A 20,492-nucleotide genomic window follows, 5' to 3' on the forward strand; every position below is an offset into this window, starting at 1 on the left:
TGGCAGCTAATGGCACCGTTTAATGTGTATGCGCCCACTTTGATGATTGGTGGTACATCTCCATTCCGACGACTAACGTCCATGTTAAATGATTAAACAAACCCTTGTGGTAGCTGTAGTAGTTAACGGTGAAAGCGTAATCAGAGAACGAGGTGTGATAGCCAGAAGAGCGTCGCATATTGGACACAAAACTTGGTCACCATCCCGCGGCATGTTAAAATGTGATTGAACACCACGGCCGGACTAGAGGGAAACGCAAAGCGCGTCGTGCCGCCCCGGTAGCCCGGCCACGATTTTTCTCGGGGCGAGCGCTGGGCGAGCGCGTGAGCATGGAACGCGGTGTTACCAGTGGGTGTTACAGCCAGGTGAGGCAGGCACGCGTCGCAGAGCTATTTTTGGTTTGGATTAGCGTGATGCTATGAGGGAGGCGGACGCTTTTACAACGCTTGGGCAAAGGTCGCCACCTCGCGGTGTGTTGAGGCATTGACAAAATTCAACTTCTATTGAAAACGCGCCGAAAGGAGCGGACGCGTAACGCGTTGCAGGTGCTAGTCGCGGAGGCCACAGTAATGATGAATTACTTTACCTTACCATTCCCAGAGGTCAACACCACCCAGCCGACCGGGAGGGTGGTAAATATAAAAGGCGCGTTCGTAAAGCATCCTCAGTCTGTGACCGTGGCGCAGTGGATAGCGTGCCCGGCATCTGTTGTTGCGGACCGAGCGGTCTTGGGTTCGATGCCCGTTGACGGTACCTTTTTTCTTTGTCATCTGATCATGGATATTTTTTCGACGTCATTTCCGTGACGGAAATGCGTCACTGAAGTATTGGTGGACCCCGGCATAAAACACTTTCGTGTTAAAAATCGGCTGCCCTGCAACATCGACACTAGTGCTACGTGTTCGGTGTGATACATTGCACAAAAATCACCCTGAGTGACGATACGCTAGTAACAATGACGTCGACGATCTCTGAGTGTGTTTGGAGCCGACTGCCAGCCATGCTTTCACTCTTTGCTGTGTCGAAGCGTGCGGCGTGCGTTTGCGGGGCGCACATGCACAATACGACGACTGGCACCCGGCGAGGCCTATTGTTCCGCACCCCTCTCGCTTTGTTGTCGGGCTGCTCTCGAGGTAGTTTTCGTGAGGGGTCACGCGCTTAACAGGTTTAACCCATAGGCACCCGTCACTGACCAGAGGGCGCGATGGAGCTCTTATCGAACGCCTAATTGTTGAGGGCACCAGCCGCCAGGGATACCATGAAAACGAAGCGCTCGCTGGACACATCGACGCGCTCAAGTGTCTCCCTTTTGGGCGCCTCTTTCAACGAACGCTTCCTACGTGCGTTCGTAATCACCTCAGGGATATTGGCACCGCCTTCAATGCAGCACAAACGCGTTTAGAACGCGCTCTTTTCAGGCTGGGCCAAGGCAGCACAAACGCTACAAACGCGTTTCAAACGCACTGAATTGGGGCGGTGGCAAGTCACGTTCAAGTCAAGGAGCGTTTCTGAACATGGAGGATGCGGAGAATAGACACTCGATTTTGCTGCGTCTACTCGCTAGGCTGTGTTTTCTGGCGCTACCATCGTATCTCGGAAACTGCATTGCCGGGTGCCTATACCGAGGCACCCACATACTTTCAATCTCTACCGCGCGTGGGGCCCCGATTTGAAAACCGCGCTTTCTACGTCACCACAGCTTGAGTGCACGTGGTCTTTGACGCTCCCCGCATGGGTCGCTAGTTTCTTGTGGTTTTTAGGCGGGCGTTTTGAAGTGACGCTAAAATGGTCACAATTAACTGCGCTAGAATTAGTTATACGATACGCTAGAGCACTTACGATTTAACTTGGGGATTACCAGACCCAAAGCTACAAATTACAGTAAAAAAGTCACCAACAAAAATTTTGCTGTCAGGGGTCCTTTAATGTCTTACAAACTAGCCCCCAACACACGCTCTTTGAGTTCGTCGCTGAAAGACAGGCGAATCACTGCTCCGCACTTCCTACAGCTTTCACGTTGAGTGAAACTGCATAATTTTTCTCCTCACTGCAGAGTTGGCGTAGTGGTTGAGCGTCTTCATTCGAGGCGGTAGGTCCCGGGTTAAATTCGCGGGGCCGTGCGAAAATACTGCGGCGATTTCTAATGAGTAGAGAGTACCCCAACCTGGCGCTTGGTGATTCCGGTGTACAATCTTGAAATCTGGCCCGATTAGATTATCGGTACTCCTCTGGCCGTTCCTTAACTCACCGAAGTGTGTGGGAAGCAGAGAAATCTGCCACCGGGTACCTGCTGACAAAATATGGACGAACGCGGTTCAGCCTGGTGCTCAGCAGTTCGAAATTGTATTCACTTGGAGCGACAACCAAATTGGTTCGCATAGAACCCCTAGATTATCTCCTGGTACGCTCGGCTCTTACCTACTGCACCGGTATCCACCACCTGGAGGTGCGCATAACTTCGGACGTTGCTGATGCCGCTGTCGCTGCCAGCCACACGGACTCTGTGGCAAAATAGAACAAGATCGGCCAGCTGATTTGGTTCGACTGCCACGCAAGTTCATGACATATGTAATTGTGGGCCTCCATGGCCGTTAATGTCATAAATGCCAGCAGTTGAAGAAATTACCCGGTAACCCCACTTCACAGCAACCTACTTCTTTATGCCGTCACCATACGTGACATTGTTCTCACTATTGTGGGCAACTGGGCTTACCTGTCATTAGCATAGCTGCGACCAAACGAACTGTTACAATACTTTTGCATTGTGCAATTTCAGCCTTAACTTGAAGATTATGTAGGCGCTTCTTTACGCGATACTTGATCCGACTCTAGCTGGCCTAGAAGCTCTTCTTTCCGTTTTTTTCGTAACCCGTCCTTTGTATCATCTTATATTTACCTTACCCCTTTCGCCCGCACAGTTTACCCAGCTGGTATGAGAACTGGCTAACCTCCCCTGTACCTCCCTATATCCCGTCTCCCTCCTGCTCCTAGGCGGCAGCTCAACTCACATGAATGTCGTTTGAGCCACTGGAAAATTGGGCATCTCATCGGCTCTTCTGGATCACTAAGTGACCAAGAGATAACTTGCGTCGTTAGAAAATGTATCTGCCAATCTCATCTGCTGAAACTCGCAGCTTTATGGCCTACACTATATTAGTCGCTTCGCCCAAGATATTGCGTTTATTGTTCGGCCAGTCATTGACTTTTCGAAGGAGGGAGCACTCTTCCCACGGGGTTGTTCGGAATGTTGCGGCTGTCGACGCACCACATATCTGACCTCACAGCCTATATGCCCTCACGACAGAGTTTTTAGGTCGTCAAAGGAGCGCACCACTGTCGCTGCTGACTGTGTGACCACACATGACATATTACAGCCCCTGTCCTCGCTAGTTGCACTGATGATGTAGCGAGCTTCACCTTCATAAAATCGCCGTGATGCATGGTCCTCCACGTCAAGTGTTCATTGACCCAGTTGTTTTCGTCAAGGTTTTCGTCAAAGGCTCTTAATGATATCCTGCACGTGAGCTCTATTCTGCAGCTTACTATCGGCACCTCTCATAAGGCAAAGACGTTACCGGGCAAATCAACAAGACCTTGGCAAACGTACTCAAAATATTTCCGCCAAACGCAACCATTGGAGACCTATTCTGCCTTTTCTTACCCTCACTTAGTATTGTTCCGTATTGGCACTGCCGGCTATTCAGCGTTCAACATTCTATATGGTGTGGAACCAACTCTTCCAGTATGCACATTGTTACCATTTACTGTAAATTTGAAGAGTGAGTAGGCTAGTGCTGATATTTCTGGTGCTTACCACGCACGAGAACTTGCAAGCTACGCCTGTCATTAGCACAACATTATAAGGACCGTAAGTACCCGTGTAACCACCACATTTACTTTTCACCAGCTGTACACGTTCTAATTTAGCTGCCGTCTCGTATACAAACTTGCCCCATCTTTGAAGGATCCATGCCGCGCAGTTCGCCACATGGTTGATATCATGCATGATGTTGTTCCAGCATGTCCCGAGGCGTCATCCGCTGGGACGCGGAGGAACATATTTGACTTTGCCACCTCATGCCCTGCTACTATGCGCTCACTAGAGATAATTAATGGCACCGAGATGGGGCTTTGGCTTACGGGGATAGTTGTGCGATTCAGCTTTATAAAAGAGAACCTAGGAAGGAGATTGTTGAAGAAGATGAATGTGGTGGAGTGTGCGCTGATCGCTGTCTTGATGAGTGGCTGTATTCTGCTTGCAAATATATCGTTTAAATACTCTCGCTCGTCGGTGTGTCACAAAACGTAAGTAAGAGTATCACAACCAAGGGCTGCTGTTATTTATGCAGTGCTATTACAGTCAGTACCGGCCTAAATGTTTAGTTCGAACCCTGCAATATTTTTTAATGTCAAAATATTTTCTATTTCAGGTCATATCAGGCAGGTTGCTTGCATATAAACAATTCAGTAACGTTTCCACTAACTCGTTACCAGCTGCCAGGAGAATATTTGAGCCTAGATGTGCAGTGTCGAATTAGGTACCCCTATCTTAGCAGAACATACTTCATTCAGGTTGGTTTGAATTATTCCTTAGTTATAGGGTGATACTTTGTAACATATACACGATTTCTGAGAAGCGATGTTATTATTTTTTTTATTCTAGAGAGGTTCGAGACGGAGCTGCAGAGGCTACTGCTTTATCCCTGGACAAGATTACGGGCCTGCTGCTGACGGCCTACGGGATCTTCTATTCCTAGACGGCACTAATTGCTCGTATAGACACAAGGGTGTACGACAAGGGTGTCTTTCTTGTTGTCTTAGCTGTCCAAAGTTGAAAAGTTATGTGTGAACATTTTCATTTCAGCAGAAACCGAAGATTTCACCAAAACGCGTGTCACGATGACAATCGATATTAATGCGGTCCCGTTTTGAAGGAATGAAGCGACACAGCGTGTATGTAGTGAGAGTTGTCTGGTCTGGCTACGTTGCGCCAAGAAGGCTCCTTTTTAGGCCGGTGATGGCAGAAAAACGTACTGGCTACTTTATCGTTACCTCGATTTGAACCAAATTATCCATATTGTATGACGTCGCAGCCACTGGCGTTTGAGTATGCGGTGTCAAAACATGACGGCCAAGCGTGTTTCCTGCTCCCAAAATTCAATTTGGCTCTCGCATTAGAACAGATGAGACGAGCAGACTAGGCTATTGCTGAATGCGAATTTAAACTGTAATTAGAAGTGAACAGGAAAATTGAAAGCGCTCCGCGTCCAGGATGCTCTGCACTCAATGACGTTAGAAATCGGACAGCCGACGAACTGCCTGTGTTATTTTATTGCGATAGCAATTATATGGACAGTCTCGGCTGCATTTTGCCGTCGCCGTCGCCGCCGTCATGCACCGTATATGGATAAGTATGTATATATATGTCAAAGTCCCAAAGAAAAATAATTCAGAAAAAATTCTTCCGAAGCGCGGAATCGAACCAGCGACCTCTCGTTCCGCAACGCGTGGCGCTAACCACTACGCCAGAAAGCGGAGATCCTTCAGGTAGCTAACGGCGAGCATTATATACACACCCTTTACCGCTGGCAGGACTCAGAGACGGCAGGCGCCTATAAGCGTTTCTTCATTACCAGCGAGATGGCGCGAGGAGCGCGACAGGCACATTTAAAAGTCGTCGGCGAGCTCGCTCGCTTCTTCTTATATTTGCTCAGCGAGAACCTTGGCCTTCCGCTGTCTGCTCGCGCGGTTTTATTGTGGTGAGGGGAAGTGGGACGCTTCGAGCTTTCACCGTGACGTCCGCGCTCATGTTACGGAGCGTACGAAAGTCACTCGAGCTCATGGGACGCTGCTAAGCGAACGAACAGAAGATGAGCGCGAACTATCAAGTGTCACAGCTCGACACTTGAAGCACGCTAGTTTCCTTCGCTGCTTCGGCCGCCTTTGCAACAGGAGCGCTGTTAAAACTGAGCGTATTCAGTGCCGAGCCTCACTTCGTGTAGCCCTGCCACGGTGGTCTAGTGGCTATGGCGCTCGGCTGCTGACCCGAAGGTCGCGGGATCGAATCCCGGCCGCGGCGGCTGCATTTTCGATGGAGGCGAAAATGTTTGAGGCCCGTGTACTTAGATTTAGGTGCACGTTAAAGAACCCCAGGTGGTCGAAATTTCCGGAGCCCTCCACTACGGCGTCTCTCATAATCATATCGTGGTTTTGGAACGTTAAACCCCAGATATTATTATTATTATTATCACTTCGTGTAGCATTAGTTTCTTGCTATCGCATTCATTGATTCGCCCTTGCGGCGAAACTGTGACTTTTTTTACGATCAAGTACAGATTGCGACTAGGGAATATGTTTGTTGTAGGTGCGAAGTACCTTATTGGCTCGGCTTGTCGGCGTCTAATATCGTTACGGTGTGTCTTGTAGTCACGGTCCATCATAAAACAGGTACGCCCCAGAAAAGTTCGGTAAATCCCACTACTCGCCGCAGGTCCACTAAAAATGAAGAAGGGAGCAGTTAGCCCAACCAATAGACGACGATATTGGTGGTGCTTGTAGCAAAATTGTGCTATCATCCTGATACCCCCCAACCTCTAACACGTGATGTTAACGTCACTGACGGCCTAATGTATTTATATCATTCGCTCTACTGAATAAACGTTTTTCGTTACCGGACTGCCGGCAAGCAACATGGTGGCAGCGGTCCACAGCTGAGATGTCGACGACGCCACCCCCGACAACGCCCCCTCACCAACAATGCTACCAGGCCCTTAACACTACTGCCGGCGCCGAAGCCCATGGATACGTCAGTCGACGCCTGGCTTGGCTGGAGAACGTGGAAGAGTGAGTTTGAACTGTTTGCCATAGCCGCACTATTGACCAGACAGCCAAGCGACGTGCAGGCCGCAACATTTCCGGTGAGCATAGGCGAAGAAGGCAGAAAAGGGTAGAGCACTTTCAAGTTTGAGGCGGAAGAGGACAAAAATGATGTCCAAGTTTTTAAGAAAAAATTTGAAGACTACTACAGGCCAGAACTCTTCATAAGTTCCGTTTTGGTTCAAGGGACGAGAAAGAAGGCGAGCCATTCAATGAATGGCTGATCGAGCTTAAAATATTGGCAAAAAATTGCGAATTTGAACTTCTAGAAGAACGAATGCTACGCAGCCGTATCGTTCTTGGCGTTAGAGACAAGCGACTGCAACAGAAACTGTTGGCAGAAAATCCTTCTTACTAAAAAACCGTGGAAATATAAGCAAAGCAGCACTTCCAAGAGATAAGCGCAGCAGCCGGGGAAGCACACACTACGATAGTCAACTCAGTTGCAACTGATAGGAAGGTGTGCAGCATGTGCAGCTACCAAATGCACCGCAGCGGAAACTGCGCAGCACGAGGAAAAAGCTGCCGGAAGTGTGGTGCCCCAAACCACTTTGCCCAGGTTTGCAAATCACTCGGTGCCACACGAAACATGAGCCGACAAGGAAGGGAGCTGCGGGAGGTACGGGCAGAGACAGACTTTGCTGAAGCAGATTTTTTTCTTGCGGGACTCACTATCAACTCGGTCGAAGTCGATAGATGGAGAGCAACTGTTAACATCGAAGGTCAACTGCTGACATGCAAGCTGGACACGGGAGCAAACTGTTGCGTAATCTCAAAGCAAGTGCTGGCAAGAGTGTCTGAGAAGCCCAAGAAAGCTTGCAACGTGACTTAACAGCGTTCTTTGGTCATCGGGTTACGGCACAAGCGAAAGTCATACTTCCGCTCTGCGCCAACAAGAACACATGCGAAGAACAGTTTTTCGACATTGATCAAGATGTCCCAGTCACACTCAGTGGGACAGTTGCAGAACGACTGGGATTTCTATACCGCATACAGAAAGTGACTAGCGGAGAACTATACCCTGCAGCCCAACCTTTTGCTGATACTTTCAGGGGACTCGGACAACTAAAACATGTGGAGTATTCAATGAAGCTAAAACCCGGCAGCGTGGGAACCGTCGTGCCGGCTAGGAGGGTTCCTGTGGCGCTGCAAGACAGAGTACTGGCGGAACTGCAGCGCATGGAGGAGCAGGGTGTCATTACAAAGGTAAATGAACCCACCGAATGGTATAGCCATATGGTGACCGTGGTGAAAAAAGACAAAGTGCGTATCTGCTTCGATCCAACGGCTCTAAACAGGGCGTTGCTTCGAGAAAACTACGCCATGCCTACTCTAGGAGACATAATTCCGCGGCTGTCCGGGTCGAGATTTTTTTCCACGCTAGATGCCGCGTCGGGATTTTGGCAAATCAAATTAACGGAAGAAAGTTCCAGGATATGCACTATGAGTACGCCTTAAGGGCGGTATCGCTTCCTCAGAATGCCCTTTGGCATATCATCAGCCCCCGAAATTTTTCAAGCTGCAATGCACCGCTTGTTAGAAAGCCTGCCCAACGTCGCGGTGGTTATGGATGATATACTGGTGTGGGGCAAGACAAAGGAGGAGCATGAATACAACCTGACACTTTTGCTGACGCGCTGCCGCGAGCATGACCTGCGACTTAACCTAACAAAATGCACCTTCTTACAGACGGAGGTCCGCTGCTTGGGACACATCCTCACGACACAAGGTTTGCTCATCGACCCAGAGCGTGTGCAAGATATCCTGGAAATACCAGAGCCTAAGAACTGTAAGCAATTGCAAACTTTTCTAGGCACAATGAACTTCATACAGCGTTTCATTCCCAACATGTCTGTCAAGACCGAACCACTTGAGAACTACTGCGAAAAGATAACGCGTGGGTTTGGACAGACAGACAACAAGCCAGTTTTGAAGCACTGCGGCAGGCACTAACGACAGCACCTGCTCTTTCCTATTTCGATCCAAAGAAGGCAGTGGCGCTTTCTGTTGATGCGAGTCAGTCGGGCGTCGGGGCTGTGCTCATGCAAGATGGCCACCCCGTCGCCTTTTCGTTCCGATCCCTCACAGAAGCGCAGCAACGCTACGCGCAGATTGAAAAGGAAACGCTGGCAATAGTTCATGGGTGCACAAAGTTCCATGATTATCTTTTCGGCCAGGCAGACGTGATCATCGAAACAGATCATCGGCCTTTGTGATCCAATATTCAGCAAGCCCCTGTATCAATGCCCACTCCGTTTGCAGCGCACGCGCCTCAGTCTGCAACGTTATGCAATACCATTGCGGTACAAACCTGGAAAAGAGCAGTTTCTAGCAGATGCTTTATCGCGGTTTTCTAGCAAGACTGAAGTAAAACAAGAAACCGAACCGTTTCAAGTAAATGTTCTTGATTACGTTTCAGCTCAGAGCAACGTCTGAAAACCCTGCGGGCCGCTACAAGCGTGGATCCAGCCCTAGTCCTCATCGTGAATACGCACAACATCTTGGCCGGACAACAAGCAGAGAACCCCGGAGCCAGCAAGACCGTACTGGGCCTACAGGGAAGAAGTTAACGCTCAAGACGGGCTAGTCTTCCGCAGCAACAAGGTAATTGTACCGAAATCGAAACGGGCAGAGATATTAGCGAGTTTTAGTATATCGGAAAACAGCAAACGGAAGAATTTAGCGTTAGCGTTGCGTGCTCCTAACTGCGCATGAGCACAACGTAAACGTAGCCCGAGCTCTTACGTACGAACGCTATTTCTGGAATATAGCGTTCACCGCTAACGCACGCAAGAGATCCCGTACGTAGGGCAACATGGCGGTGCCTGTTGATGCGAGAGCCGTCCACTTCAAATATTTCTAGTCGTCGTCCTGCATTATTCAACTCAATCATTGCCAAATAATGTTCGTATTTGATTTAGATTTGAGTAATGAGGCTTCGCCAACTGTGTACCGCCGATAAAATAGCTCCGTTTTTGAGATACAATATGGATTTGCGGTGCAGAAGGCTTAACAAAATTTGTTGACAAGGTCCTCTCATGTTTTCTGTAGCCGCGCAGATGGCGACGCTGTCTTCAGTCGCTCTTTCCAAGATACGGCCACAAGTCAACCCAAGACATGTCAAGATTTGTTTTCCTTCATGTTTTTCGCGGCAGTGCATGAATCTGATGCGTGATCGTGTGCGTTTCACGAGCGAGGGACGACCTTAACCTTGAACGCGGCACCCGACAGAAACCTATGCGTTTCTGGTCGTCAGAACTTACGCTTCTGCAAACGCGACACGGAGGCGCAACAACGGTGAATTCAGAAAAACTCGACTTAGTGGCGCTTTTGTGGATTCTACAGTGCATTTATTGCTTTTATGTCCAGATGGCGCCGTATGTGCTTGCGTTATCGTTAGCGGGAATGCGTTCCGCTGTACTAAAAGGCCAATAGTTGGCACGCAGCGCGTTCCGTTTCAGCGTTAGCGTTGAGACGCATGCTAACGTAAGCGTTTCCCGCTATACTAAAACTCGCCAATGCAGCTCCTTCACGCGGCACATACTGGAACAGAAAAAGATGAAGGTAAGAGCCAGCAGCGTAATGTTTTGGCCAAGTGTGTGTGCAGATATCAACAGTTTTCCATGTCCTGCAAAATATGCAAAATTCACCAGCCGCAGAACCAGAAGATGCATCTTCTAAGCCATGACGTTCCGACCCTACCATGGTAGAGTGTAGGGATGGATCTGTTTCACTACGGTGGCCGAGAGTTTGCCATTATGGTTGACTTTTACTCCTTTTATTTCAAAATCCGAGAGCTCCGCCACACCACAGCTAATGCGCTGAAGACTTGGTCTGCAGAAGTATTTTCTGTGCATGGGGTGCCGCAGGAACTGTACAGTGACAACGGACCGCCATTCAGTAGCAGCGAGTTTAAAGAGTTTTTAAGAAAGCCAGACATTGTACATATCACGTCAAGCCCGTATCACCCGCGTTCTAACGGCATGACAGAAAGAGCTGTTCAGGAGACAAAGAAGCTGTTAAAGAATTGCTCCTTCCGAACACCTGATTTTGAAGTCGCATTGCTTGAGTGGCGTAATACCCCCAGGGATCATGTTCTGAGGTCCCCTGTACAGAGGCTGATGGGACGGCAGACACGGACCCTGCTGCCGGTACCAACAGAGCACCTAGAACCGGAGACAATACCCAGCAAGGATGTTCACGACCACCTTCAGGTGATCCGGCGGCAGCAAAAGGCTTCCTACGACCGCTACGCCAGAAACCTGCGTCGCTAATGCCAAGACAACGTGTAACGACGTACGACACCTGGAGTCCAGCTATGGTACTAAGGCCAGCCGAGGCACCGAGGTCCATGATTGTGAAGACTGAAGACGGCCGTGAATGGCGTCGCACACGAGAGCATCGCGGGAGGCAGCACCTAAGCCAGGGGCAGAATCAACTTCCCACGGGCTCCCGAAGACAGCGGCGTCCATGATGGACAGAAGCAGCTAGGCCGAAGTTCAAGACTACGTCACGAACCCTGTCGATGCCCGTTTCCAGATCAAACTCTAGACTGTATAAACATTAAAGGGGAGATGTAGCCAGATTGTGCTATCATCTCATACCCCCAACCTCTAACACGTGATGTTAACGTCACTGACGGCCTAATGTATTATATCATTCGCTCCACTGAATAAACGTTTTCGTTACCGGACTGCCGGCAAGCAACAGTGCTGAAACCTTCCCTACATGCCGTAGGGAACTGAAACTGGGCATGTACGGAAGATGAAGAAGGAGGAGAAGATGAAGTACAATAAGAAGCACCCTCGGGCTGAACTGAAACCAGGCATGTAGGGAAGATGAAGAAAAGAAAAAGAAGAAAAACAAGGAGGAGAAGAGGAAGATATAGAAGAAGAAAAAAACATGGTTGATCCCTCCATCGTAGGAATAGGAAAACACGAAAGTAAAACGTGTCCTTACAGAAGCACTTAAATGTTTGTGTTTTACATTTATATGAGAGAGGTTGCACAAGGTATATAGATGTCTAGCAGCATAGCACCGTTTAACGTCGATGCACCCACTTTGATGCTTAGTGGTTCATCTCCATCCCGATTACTAACGTACGCGTTCAATGATTGAACAAACTCTTGTGGTAGCTGTAGTAGTTAACGGTGAAAGCGTAATCAGAGAAGGAAGTGTGATAGCCAGGAGAGCGTCGCATATTGGACGCAGAACTTGGTCGCCATCCCCGCGGCATGTTAAAGTGTGATTGAACATCACGGCCGGATAGAGGGAAACGCAAAGCGCGTCGCGCCGCCCCGGTAGCCCGGCCGCAATTTTCTCGAGGGAGTGTAAGCGGGGAACGTGGCGCTACAGTCAGGGGTGGCAGGCGCGCGTCGCAGAGGTATTTTTGGTTTGGATTAGCGTGATACTATGAGCCCATAGAGTTCCATACAATACCCTAGAGAGGAAACTGGCGCTGCGATCGTCAACCACCATGGGAATGATGGGAAGTACAGGCTTCGGATTGGATAGCGTTTAGCCAGCGAACTGTCTACGAATCTTTTTCTACAGTTTCAGTTTCGTTCTTCACGAGGCGTCGGTAGTAGGTGCGTTTCAAAGCATTCAAGCAGCGCCTTTGTTGTTCAAAGAGGCTGAAGACCGCTGGATCTCTTGTTTGCTGCGACGCTGCAGCTTTACAGGTTGTATTTGACAGTTTTAGCAAAGCCTCGCTCATTCACCGCTGTGCACAGATGTAGCGTCCCATGTCAGTGCAGAAAACTGAATCGAGTTCACGTTTGTTTGATAAGCGCGTCTTATCAAACTCGTTCAAATCATCTGCAAAACGACAGCGAAGCTAAATAGACGCACCGTGGCGCTCCTCTGACTCGACTTCACAACAAAACGAGAGATGCGTTGGAGGCAGACCATTTGAACAGACGCACCTGGCATCGCAGCAGACGATACGTTACGTGCTTCTCACTCAATACAGTACTGTTATTTCCATAAATAGATAATGCGTACTTTCGAAGGAAAACAAGCGTGTTTCTTTTCAAGTGTTGTACAAAAATAATTCATTATTTAATGATGCCAAATCTGGAACACAATTGCAGAGCAATGCATACCCTGGTGGTTGAATTTGTCCAGGTTTCAGTTCCATCTCACGGTCACGCTAACTTTTTGCAATAAGTTTTCATAGAAAAGAATGAAGCAAGTTTTAATTGGAATTAACTTCATATCCCTTTGTTTTACACTCGGAAAACAAGCGTTGCGAATCTCAAGAACCTAATCCATCCGAAGCAAATCCGAAGCCTGTACTTCCCATCATTCCCATGGTGGTTGAAGCGCGTCTCAAGGAGCCCGCGTAGACACTAGCGCCAGATTCCCCTCCAGGTATTATTGTAAGAAACTCTATGTATGAGTCAGACCGACGCTTTTACGACGCTTGGGCTGAGATCGCCACCTCACGGTGTGTTAAGGCATTGACAAAATTGCAAATCTATTGAAAACGCGCCGAATGGGACCGACGTGTAACGCGTTGCAGGTGCTAATCGAGGAGGCCACTGTAATGACGAAGTCCTTTACTTTACCGCTCATAGAGGGCAACACGACCCCGCCGACCGAGAGCCTGTCAGAGGAGGGTGTGAATATAAAAGGCGCGTTGTATAGCGTCTAAAGTCTGTGACTGTGGCGCAGTGGATAGCGTGCCCCGCATCTGCTCTTGTGGATCAAGCCGTCGTGGGTTCGATGCCCCGTTGACGGAACTTTTTAAAGACGATAGTCTTTCTTGGGGAACTTAAACACAGAAATTTTGGTCTGTCTTCGGTCTGTCCTTCTGTCTGTCTTTCTGTTTGTCGGCACGTCCCTCGATTCAGCCACTCGGCCAAAGTTGAACCACTTGCCCAAGGGCCAGCCATCGTGAACGGCTGAATAGGTTCATACTTGTGTACATTGTTGATCAAACAGCAAACATTATGCATATCTGAGGCGCAACATCACTAGGTAGTAGTATCTTGTGTTCCTTTAACAGAAAATACATAGATACGCAGTTTTAAAGACCTTGATGGTATGCGTTTAACGTTGAGACAGTAACGCGTTTATCAAAGATTGCCACAGCTGAAGCGATCAGCGGTCCAAGCCGAGCAAGCACGAGCGCCAACAACAACCGTCTTCGTCGTCTTCTTTCGCAGGCGTTCTTTCTGCGCCCTACCATGTACAAATCACTCCCCCGCGGAAAAGGAGCCATCCTGGCCTCCTGGCGACGTAAGGAACAGGTACAACTGGTGGGTCATAATGCGGCTTCAGTCGATCGACGTGAACAGTCTCGCGGCCGCGACGACGGCGGTCCGTAGATGATTGAACAGGCTCAATCATATAGTTAACTGGAGATGCTTGACGTAGGACGCGGTAGGGGCCTTCGTACTTAGGCAGTAGCTTTGTGGAAAGGCCAGGAGCAAAGGAGGGAACGCGAAGCCACACCAACGTTACAGGCGAATACGATGAGGAGGCAGGTTTTCGTCGTGACGGTCCTTCTGGCCCTACTCGCCCTACAATGTTACAACCCTAGTTTCTTAAGGTGCGCTGAAAATGCGACTGCGCTGAAACTTGTCTTCCTCCGTGCCCTCTGCACAAGCTCATGTTGTGTTTCGGTTTCGGTTCAGTATTGCATTGTACGAATGACAGGGGGCGCCGCTCTGGCATTCCTGTTTTACCCAGGCGACGTGTAAGTAAGAGAGTTGTGGAGAGTACTCGTTGAGTGCGGACGTTTTTCTCCTTCGGCGCATCGCGCCAAACAGCGTGTTCGGGCTGGCCGGCGTCCCCACCGGTCGCGTTGGTCACCGCCGGTCTTCGCCTGCCGCTGCGCCGGGACTACCAGCCCGCAACACAGCACTCGTGTTTCCCGACGTATTGCCAGATGGCGTCCATATCTCACGCAGCGCCTCTTATATCGTCTTTAGACGACATTTGCAGCGAAGCACGCAGATACGCGGCCAATTTTTTCTTTGCCATCTGATGATGTACATTTTTTCAACGTCATTTCCGTGACGGAAATACGTCAGTGAAGTCTCGGTGGACCCTGGCACAAAACACTTTCGTTTTAAATGAAGAAGCACAACCTGCGGTAAGCTGCATTCCGACGCAGTTTTCCGATTAAGTTAGTGGAGCGGAAACACCCTTCCCTACATCCCCGGTTTCAGGCTTGCACGGCTAGTGCCTCATCATTGAAAGTCCCTCTGAAAACACTGCATGCTTCGCACCTCCCCAGGTTTCACGTTAGTGGAGATGAAACACCCTTCTTTACAAGCTTTGCACCTCCCCAGCTTTTTTGTCTCCTCATCAATATGAACACTACGCCCAGGGGGGATTCACCAACACTTTAACACCTGAACAGTATTCATATTAATTTGAATGATGCAAAATTATTTATAAATGAAAATAAAAGAGCATAGACACACAGCAATCATTTTACGATTGCACAAGGAGATCAGACACCTGCATTAACCTGACGACACCTATGTAGTATAGATAAACTAAATTTTAATACATTTCATTATTACTTTAGGAATATATTTGTAAAATATAGAGAGTAAAGTAGTATACGTTTGATGAAAAGCGAGTCGCGTCTTCTCGATCTTCTTCACTCACAGCCGAACGCTCGTTCCTTCCATTACAACGAAAATTGCGAACCTGGGTCTGCCCACGGGGCTTTCGTGTCAGCATGAGCGGTCTATATGCACCAATGGTGTTTCTCCGCCGCTCACTGCCTCGAGTCGAGAACACCGACTAATAAAACTGCTGCAATAAGCGGTGCAGAAGGGCAACGCTATCGACTGGCGAATGTCGCGCCTTCGTGGAGAGAGAGAGACGCCAGCGGCAAGCGGAACGCCTTGCGCGTTCATGGCTCAAGCTACGAACATCTGCCTCCCGTGTTGCTAAAGCGCAGTGTGGTAGTGTGTGAATGAGCACAGGCGCAGGTTACCATATTACACGGGAGCGCACACCTTGCCGTTTCTCTCCTCAATTAACGGCGCTTTTACGGAAGGCGTATTGAGTGCAGTGTTTAGTTGGTCTTCTTGATGCCATTTTTGCGCGGTACTCACCGTATGCTGTACCCAGGTGTATGTTGGCTACTTCTGTTACTTACAGACTAGTCATGGTCATGGTCATGAACGTTAGCCGTCGGGCTAAAGTGCCACCAGGCGTGAACGTGGGTGCATCCACGTGAAATGGTGCTGTAGCTGCCCAACACCAATAGACATTGCGAAAGTTCTCATATATTAGCATACAATAAACAATCAACTGCTTCTGTGAAGACACGTTCTAATTCGTGTCATACCGATTTCTACGATGGAGGGATCAGCCATGGTTTTTCTTTCGCTTTTTTTCTTTAGTCTAGGTGCGAGGGCTTCACCGTGGGAACATTTAGTGCAATGCTGCAGAATTTCCGTTGCAGTGTAGTCACGCGTATTTTCATATTGATAGGGCTTTCTTATCAGTCAGAAAAAAAAAAAAGCCAGGCCTGCGCTGAAACCGCAGCACACAGTCACAGCGAAAGCTAGAAGAGCGGCGTTTCTAGAGCCGGTTGTAAGTCTCTTGGGGCTACTAATACAAGTACCCACTACGCCATAAATACAAGCAAGGTACCCACTACGCCATAAATCACAATTTTTGTGAAGTTGGGAAGCACCTGCTAAGCCATTATTCGTCATTCTGCGGAGAAGCGAGGCACCAGCTACACGTCTGTAAGGCATTATGTGCACTTTGTTGACGCGATGACTGATGACGATGAAGAATAATGGCTCAGCCCTTTGTAATGGGTTGGAAGCTTTAAACGGCCTACCAGTTATGCAATTTGCATTTGGTGGCGCCCGGTCGTTATTTCCCTCTCCCGCGATTCTGGATAACATACGTTGACGTGGGAGCGCGAGGGGGGGGGGGGCGAAGAACTTTACTGAGACCCCGAGAAAATGCATCATGCGCTCATGGGTTTCCTCGGCAACCAATACAAGTGCACTTGCGAGGAACCCACTACGCTATAAATCAATGTAATTTTTGAGAAGTAGGGAATCACGCACTATGCCATTTTTCGTCATTCTACGGAGAGCCGTGATACCTGCTAAACGCATGTAAGGCATTATGCGATTTGTCTATGCTGTGCCTGATGACGATGAAGCATGATGGCGCAGCCCTTTGTAATGGGTTGGAAGCATTCAACAACCTACTCGTTGCGCAATTCGCATTTTGTGACGCCTGGTTACAGAATTCGCATTGTGCGACTCTTGGTGGTTATTTTACTTTTCTACCACGCTATATTGCACATGTTAATGTGGTTCCTTTTCCGATATGAAGTCTGTATAGGACCTTTTTGCAAAGCAGTTTCAAGCACTGGCATGGCTCAGAGGTTGAATGGTGGGCTCCCACGCAGAGGACCCAGGTTCGAACCTCGTTCCATCCTGGAATTTCATTCTTATTTCATTTTTTTCTTATTTCGAGCGATAGTGGTTACGGACACCGGCGGCGGCGGCGGCGGCGGCGGACAACTACGGCGCCAAAAACGGCCGCTGAAATGATCTCATAACAGCTTTCGCTGTGAAACAAGCTAGCACGCAACGCAATTACATATTGTTGTAAACTGGTCAGCTACATGTCTTTCAGAATGTGAAGACATTCCTTATTCAAGTTTCTTATTAGGTGACCAGATCTGACGTTACAGCATTCATTATATTCAACAAATATTAACCAAATATTAGTGGCAGCTACTACAAGGTATTCAGGACAATTATTACTATCAAGTTGCTTCCAGTAAAGCCGTTCATATATCAGCATTCTCAAACACGCGGGCCGCATGCGGACCGCGGACTATCCGCTAGTGGCCCGCGGCTTCACACGGAAGAAAGTTTTGCACTTTGCTAAATAGTACTCGCATTTTCCTCGCGTATTGCAGGTAATAGCTTTGTTCGGGTAAGCGACAGAGGTGGGTTTAGTCTCAAGCATTTTTTCGTGAAGCCCCCTGCGGTTATTATGAGCTGAAACATCACCGTGGGAAAAACTATATTTCAGAATCGGCGTCCATATTTCAGGCATTGTAGAAATTAGTTCGATATGTTTTTCGCAACCTGATATCAAGTCCCCTTCAGAATTCACCCATATATGGGATATAGAAAGGGCGTTCTTTCAGTTGGCAACGATAGGTGACATTTTGTTGTTCAAACTCACTCCGACACCCCCTCCCCCCCCCCCCCCAGTTGCCACCATTCTCACTGTCCCGGCCCTAAATTTCGTGGCTGCGGTCCCCAAGCTCACGTGCGAGTTCGCACATTCTGCATACATCGAAAAGCAAAACTACGGTTCCTGAATGCACGACACACTCTTATATTAAATATTTATTCTTTCACTCAGTTGAAGAAATCTGAGTGTGAGAACCATTTTCTTGTAGCGCTTCTCAATATTTTGTGCACCGGCAGTTCTCAACCGTGGCCCAATGTAAGGCAATGAGAGAGCCCTCAGGGTGTTTCCTTCGAGAAGGGCAACACAGTTGTGATTGTAGCAGCTCGCTTCCCATGCGCAACATAGTAATCAGCAGCTGGATCTTGTGTGTGCACCCAGCAGTTTTCTCTGTACAGTATCTTTGATGTCCAAATCGTTTCTTATCGCTGTTTCTATCTTTCCCCCAGATATGTATAAATGGAGTGTGTCGTCCAGCCTCAAGGAGAACACATCGGCAGAAGCCGTACTAAAATGTAAATAAAACACATGAAAAGTGTTGTGCTGGGACCGCTCGTGTGTGAACGGCTGATGTCATAGCCCCTTCTCTCGCCTAGATATAATGTGATGTTCTGGCTGTGTGAGAGAGCTGATTTCTTTACTTCAGTTAGTATTAAACTAACCCAGGAAGAAAAGAATTTAGAAAGGTGTAGTCTTCAACTAAAGTAAGTAATTTAGACTTACTTTACATAAAGGCACTTGTACCGGGAGAGCTACGGGCAGTTTGCTCACCGAGTAGTAGGGCCTCCACGTACCGCTGTCGCCTGCAAGTGCGCGAAAGATCACGGAGGCTACGTTCTGTGTTTTAACAAAGAAGCTGTTTAAGCTGGAGGTTAGGCCGTTCGGTGTGCGCAGAAAAACGTCGCGGAGGGATGACATCCCCACCTGTTGCTAAGAAACCCGTTAGGGGAAGAAAGGAGGAGGAGAAAAGGAGCGAAGGGTAGATGAGGAGCAGAAGAAACAAATAAAATGAAATAAAGTTCCTTGGCGCGGCGGGATTCAAACCCGGATACCCACGGTCCGACGGCGAGCGTTGTAACCACTCGGCTATCCAGACACAGTAACAGAAGAAGCACTTACGGGAAACATGATTGCCTTGCTATGGGTAAGAGAACCAGAAATAAGAAAGAAATAGAAAAGGAGACAGAGAGAAAGCATTACCATGCATACTACTGTATAGCAAAGTGGAGAGAATGGGAGGTGATGATAAAGGCGGAGTGATGTAACGGTGAGTAGTAAGCAAAGAAGGAGGGGAAGGCCACCAGCTCGGCTGTTTCCACAGCCTTCGCACCTGCAGTGCGCCAGATTTTTTCCGGTTGATCTATGCACCGCCAGCGGCTCCCGCAAACCCCGCCACTCACGTTTTCTCCTCTAGTGCGAACTCCAAAAAGCCAATGACATCGGTTGTACGAGTCAGGGCAGAAAATCATGCTACGTATCCCCAAGTGCAACTCAAGCAAAAGCTAGGTGGGGCGGCGCCGCAGCGTTCTCTAGCGATGCGCGCACTCAAAATCTTGTATTTAGGCGAAAGCCTTAGATGCCTCAGCAAACGTGAAAAGTAACCGTTGGCGTGAATAGGAACGATGCGAAAAGTCACATGAATATACGTCATGACTTTATGATGTGAAAATGACACCACAGATTGCGAAAAGTTGTGACCTCATTATGGAAAGCAACGGTATCTTATGACGACGTCATCCCGAGACGTCAGTGTGACGTCGCATGATGAAGTCGTCACACGACATCGTCGCTTCTTTAAACGAGGGCCGATTTGAGCGGCACTGCTGCAAAACTATGTGAGCTGCAGAAAGCTGCGGTGCCTCCGATCGCGGAGGCGCTGGAAAGCCACGTTAGGTGCGCAACTCTTTCGTGGGTAAAGGGAGGATCACTGCAATCGAGTGAGAAGAAGAAGAAAAAGCAGAAATGGATGCCTTTTGCCTTGAATTCATATTAGGCAAACCCATAAAGGATCCTATGATTTTTTGCACCTTTACGACAAGCGCCTGAATCATTTATTATTGATTCGATTGCCTTAGACAGGTGGTTCAGTGGGTTTCAGCGTTTCTTGCAGGATGGCCTCCGTCTGGGGTTTTAAAGACGATAGTCTTTCTTGGGATACTTCAACGCAGAAATTTTGGTCTCTCTGTCTGTCACACGATTCGGCCACCCGGCCAATGTTTAAGCACTTGGTGAACGCCCAGCCATCTTGAACTGGTAGGTGCGTTCATAGTTGTGAACAATGTCGATCAAAAAGCAAATATTACGCATATCTGAGGCGCAAAATCAATATGTAAGTATTAGGTGGTGCGTTCCTTCACTAGAAATTACACAGATACGTAATTCTAAATAGCATAGTGCTTCTTAAGCTGCGC

The 20,492-nt window shown here is 48.5% G+C and overlaps 1 protein-coding gene across 1 annotated transcript in view; it reads left to right on the top strand.

Moving 5' to 3' along the window:
* LOC119402086 (metalloproteinase) overlaps positions 1–18,654 on the top strand; it is a 73,934-nt gene extending 55,280 nt beyond the window's left edge. Inside the window, exons 12-14 of the mRNA XM_037669187.1 lie at positions 4,431–4,572; positions 4,664–4,789; positions 18,531–18,654. Of these exons, the coding sequence (XP_037525115.1) occupies positions 4,431–4,572; positions 4,664–4,789; positions 18,531–18,593 (331 nt within the window). The 3' untranslated portion in view covers positions 18,594–18,654. The remainder of the gene's footprint in view (positions 1–4,430; positions 4,573–4,663; positions 4,790–18,530) is intronic.
* Positions 18,655–20,492: the final 1,838 nt, after the last annotated feature.

The sequence above is a fragment of the Rhipicephalus sanguineus genome, chromosome 8 (assembly GCF_013339695.2).
Source record: "Rhipicephalus sanguineus isolate Rsan-2018 chromosome 8, BIME_Rsan_1.4, whole genome shotgun sequence".
Lineage (NCBI taxonomy): Eukaryota > Metazoa > Arthropoda > Arachnida > Ixodida > Ixodidae > Rhipicephalus > Rhipicephalus sanguineus.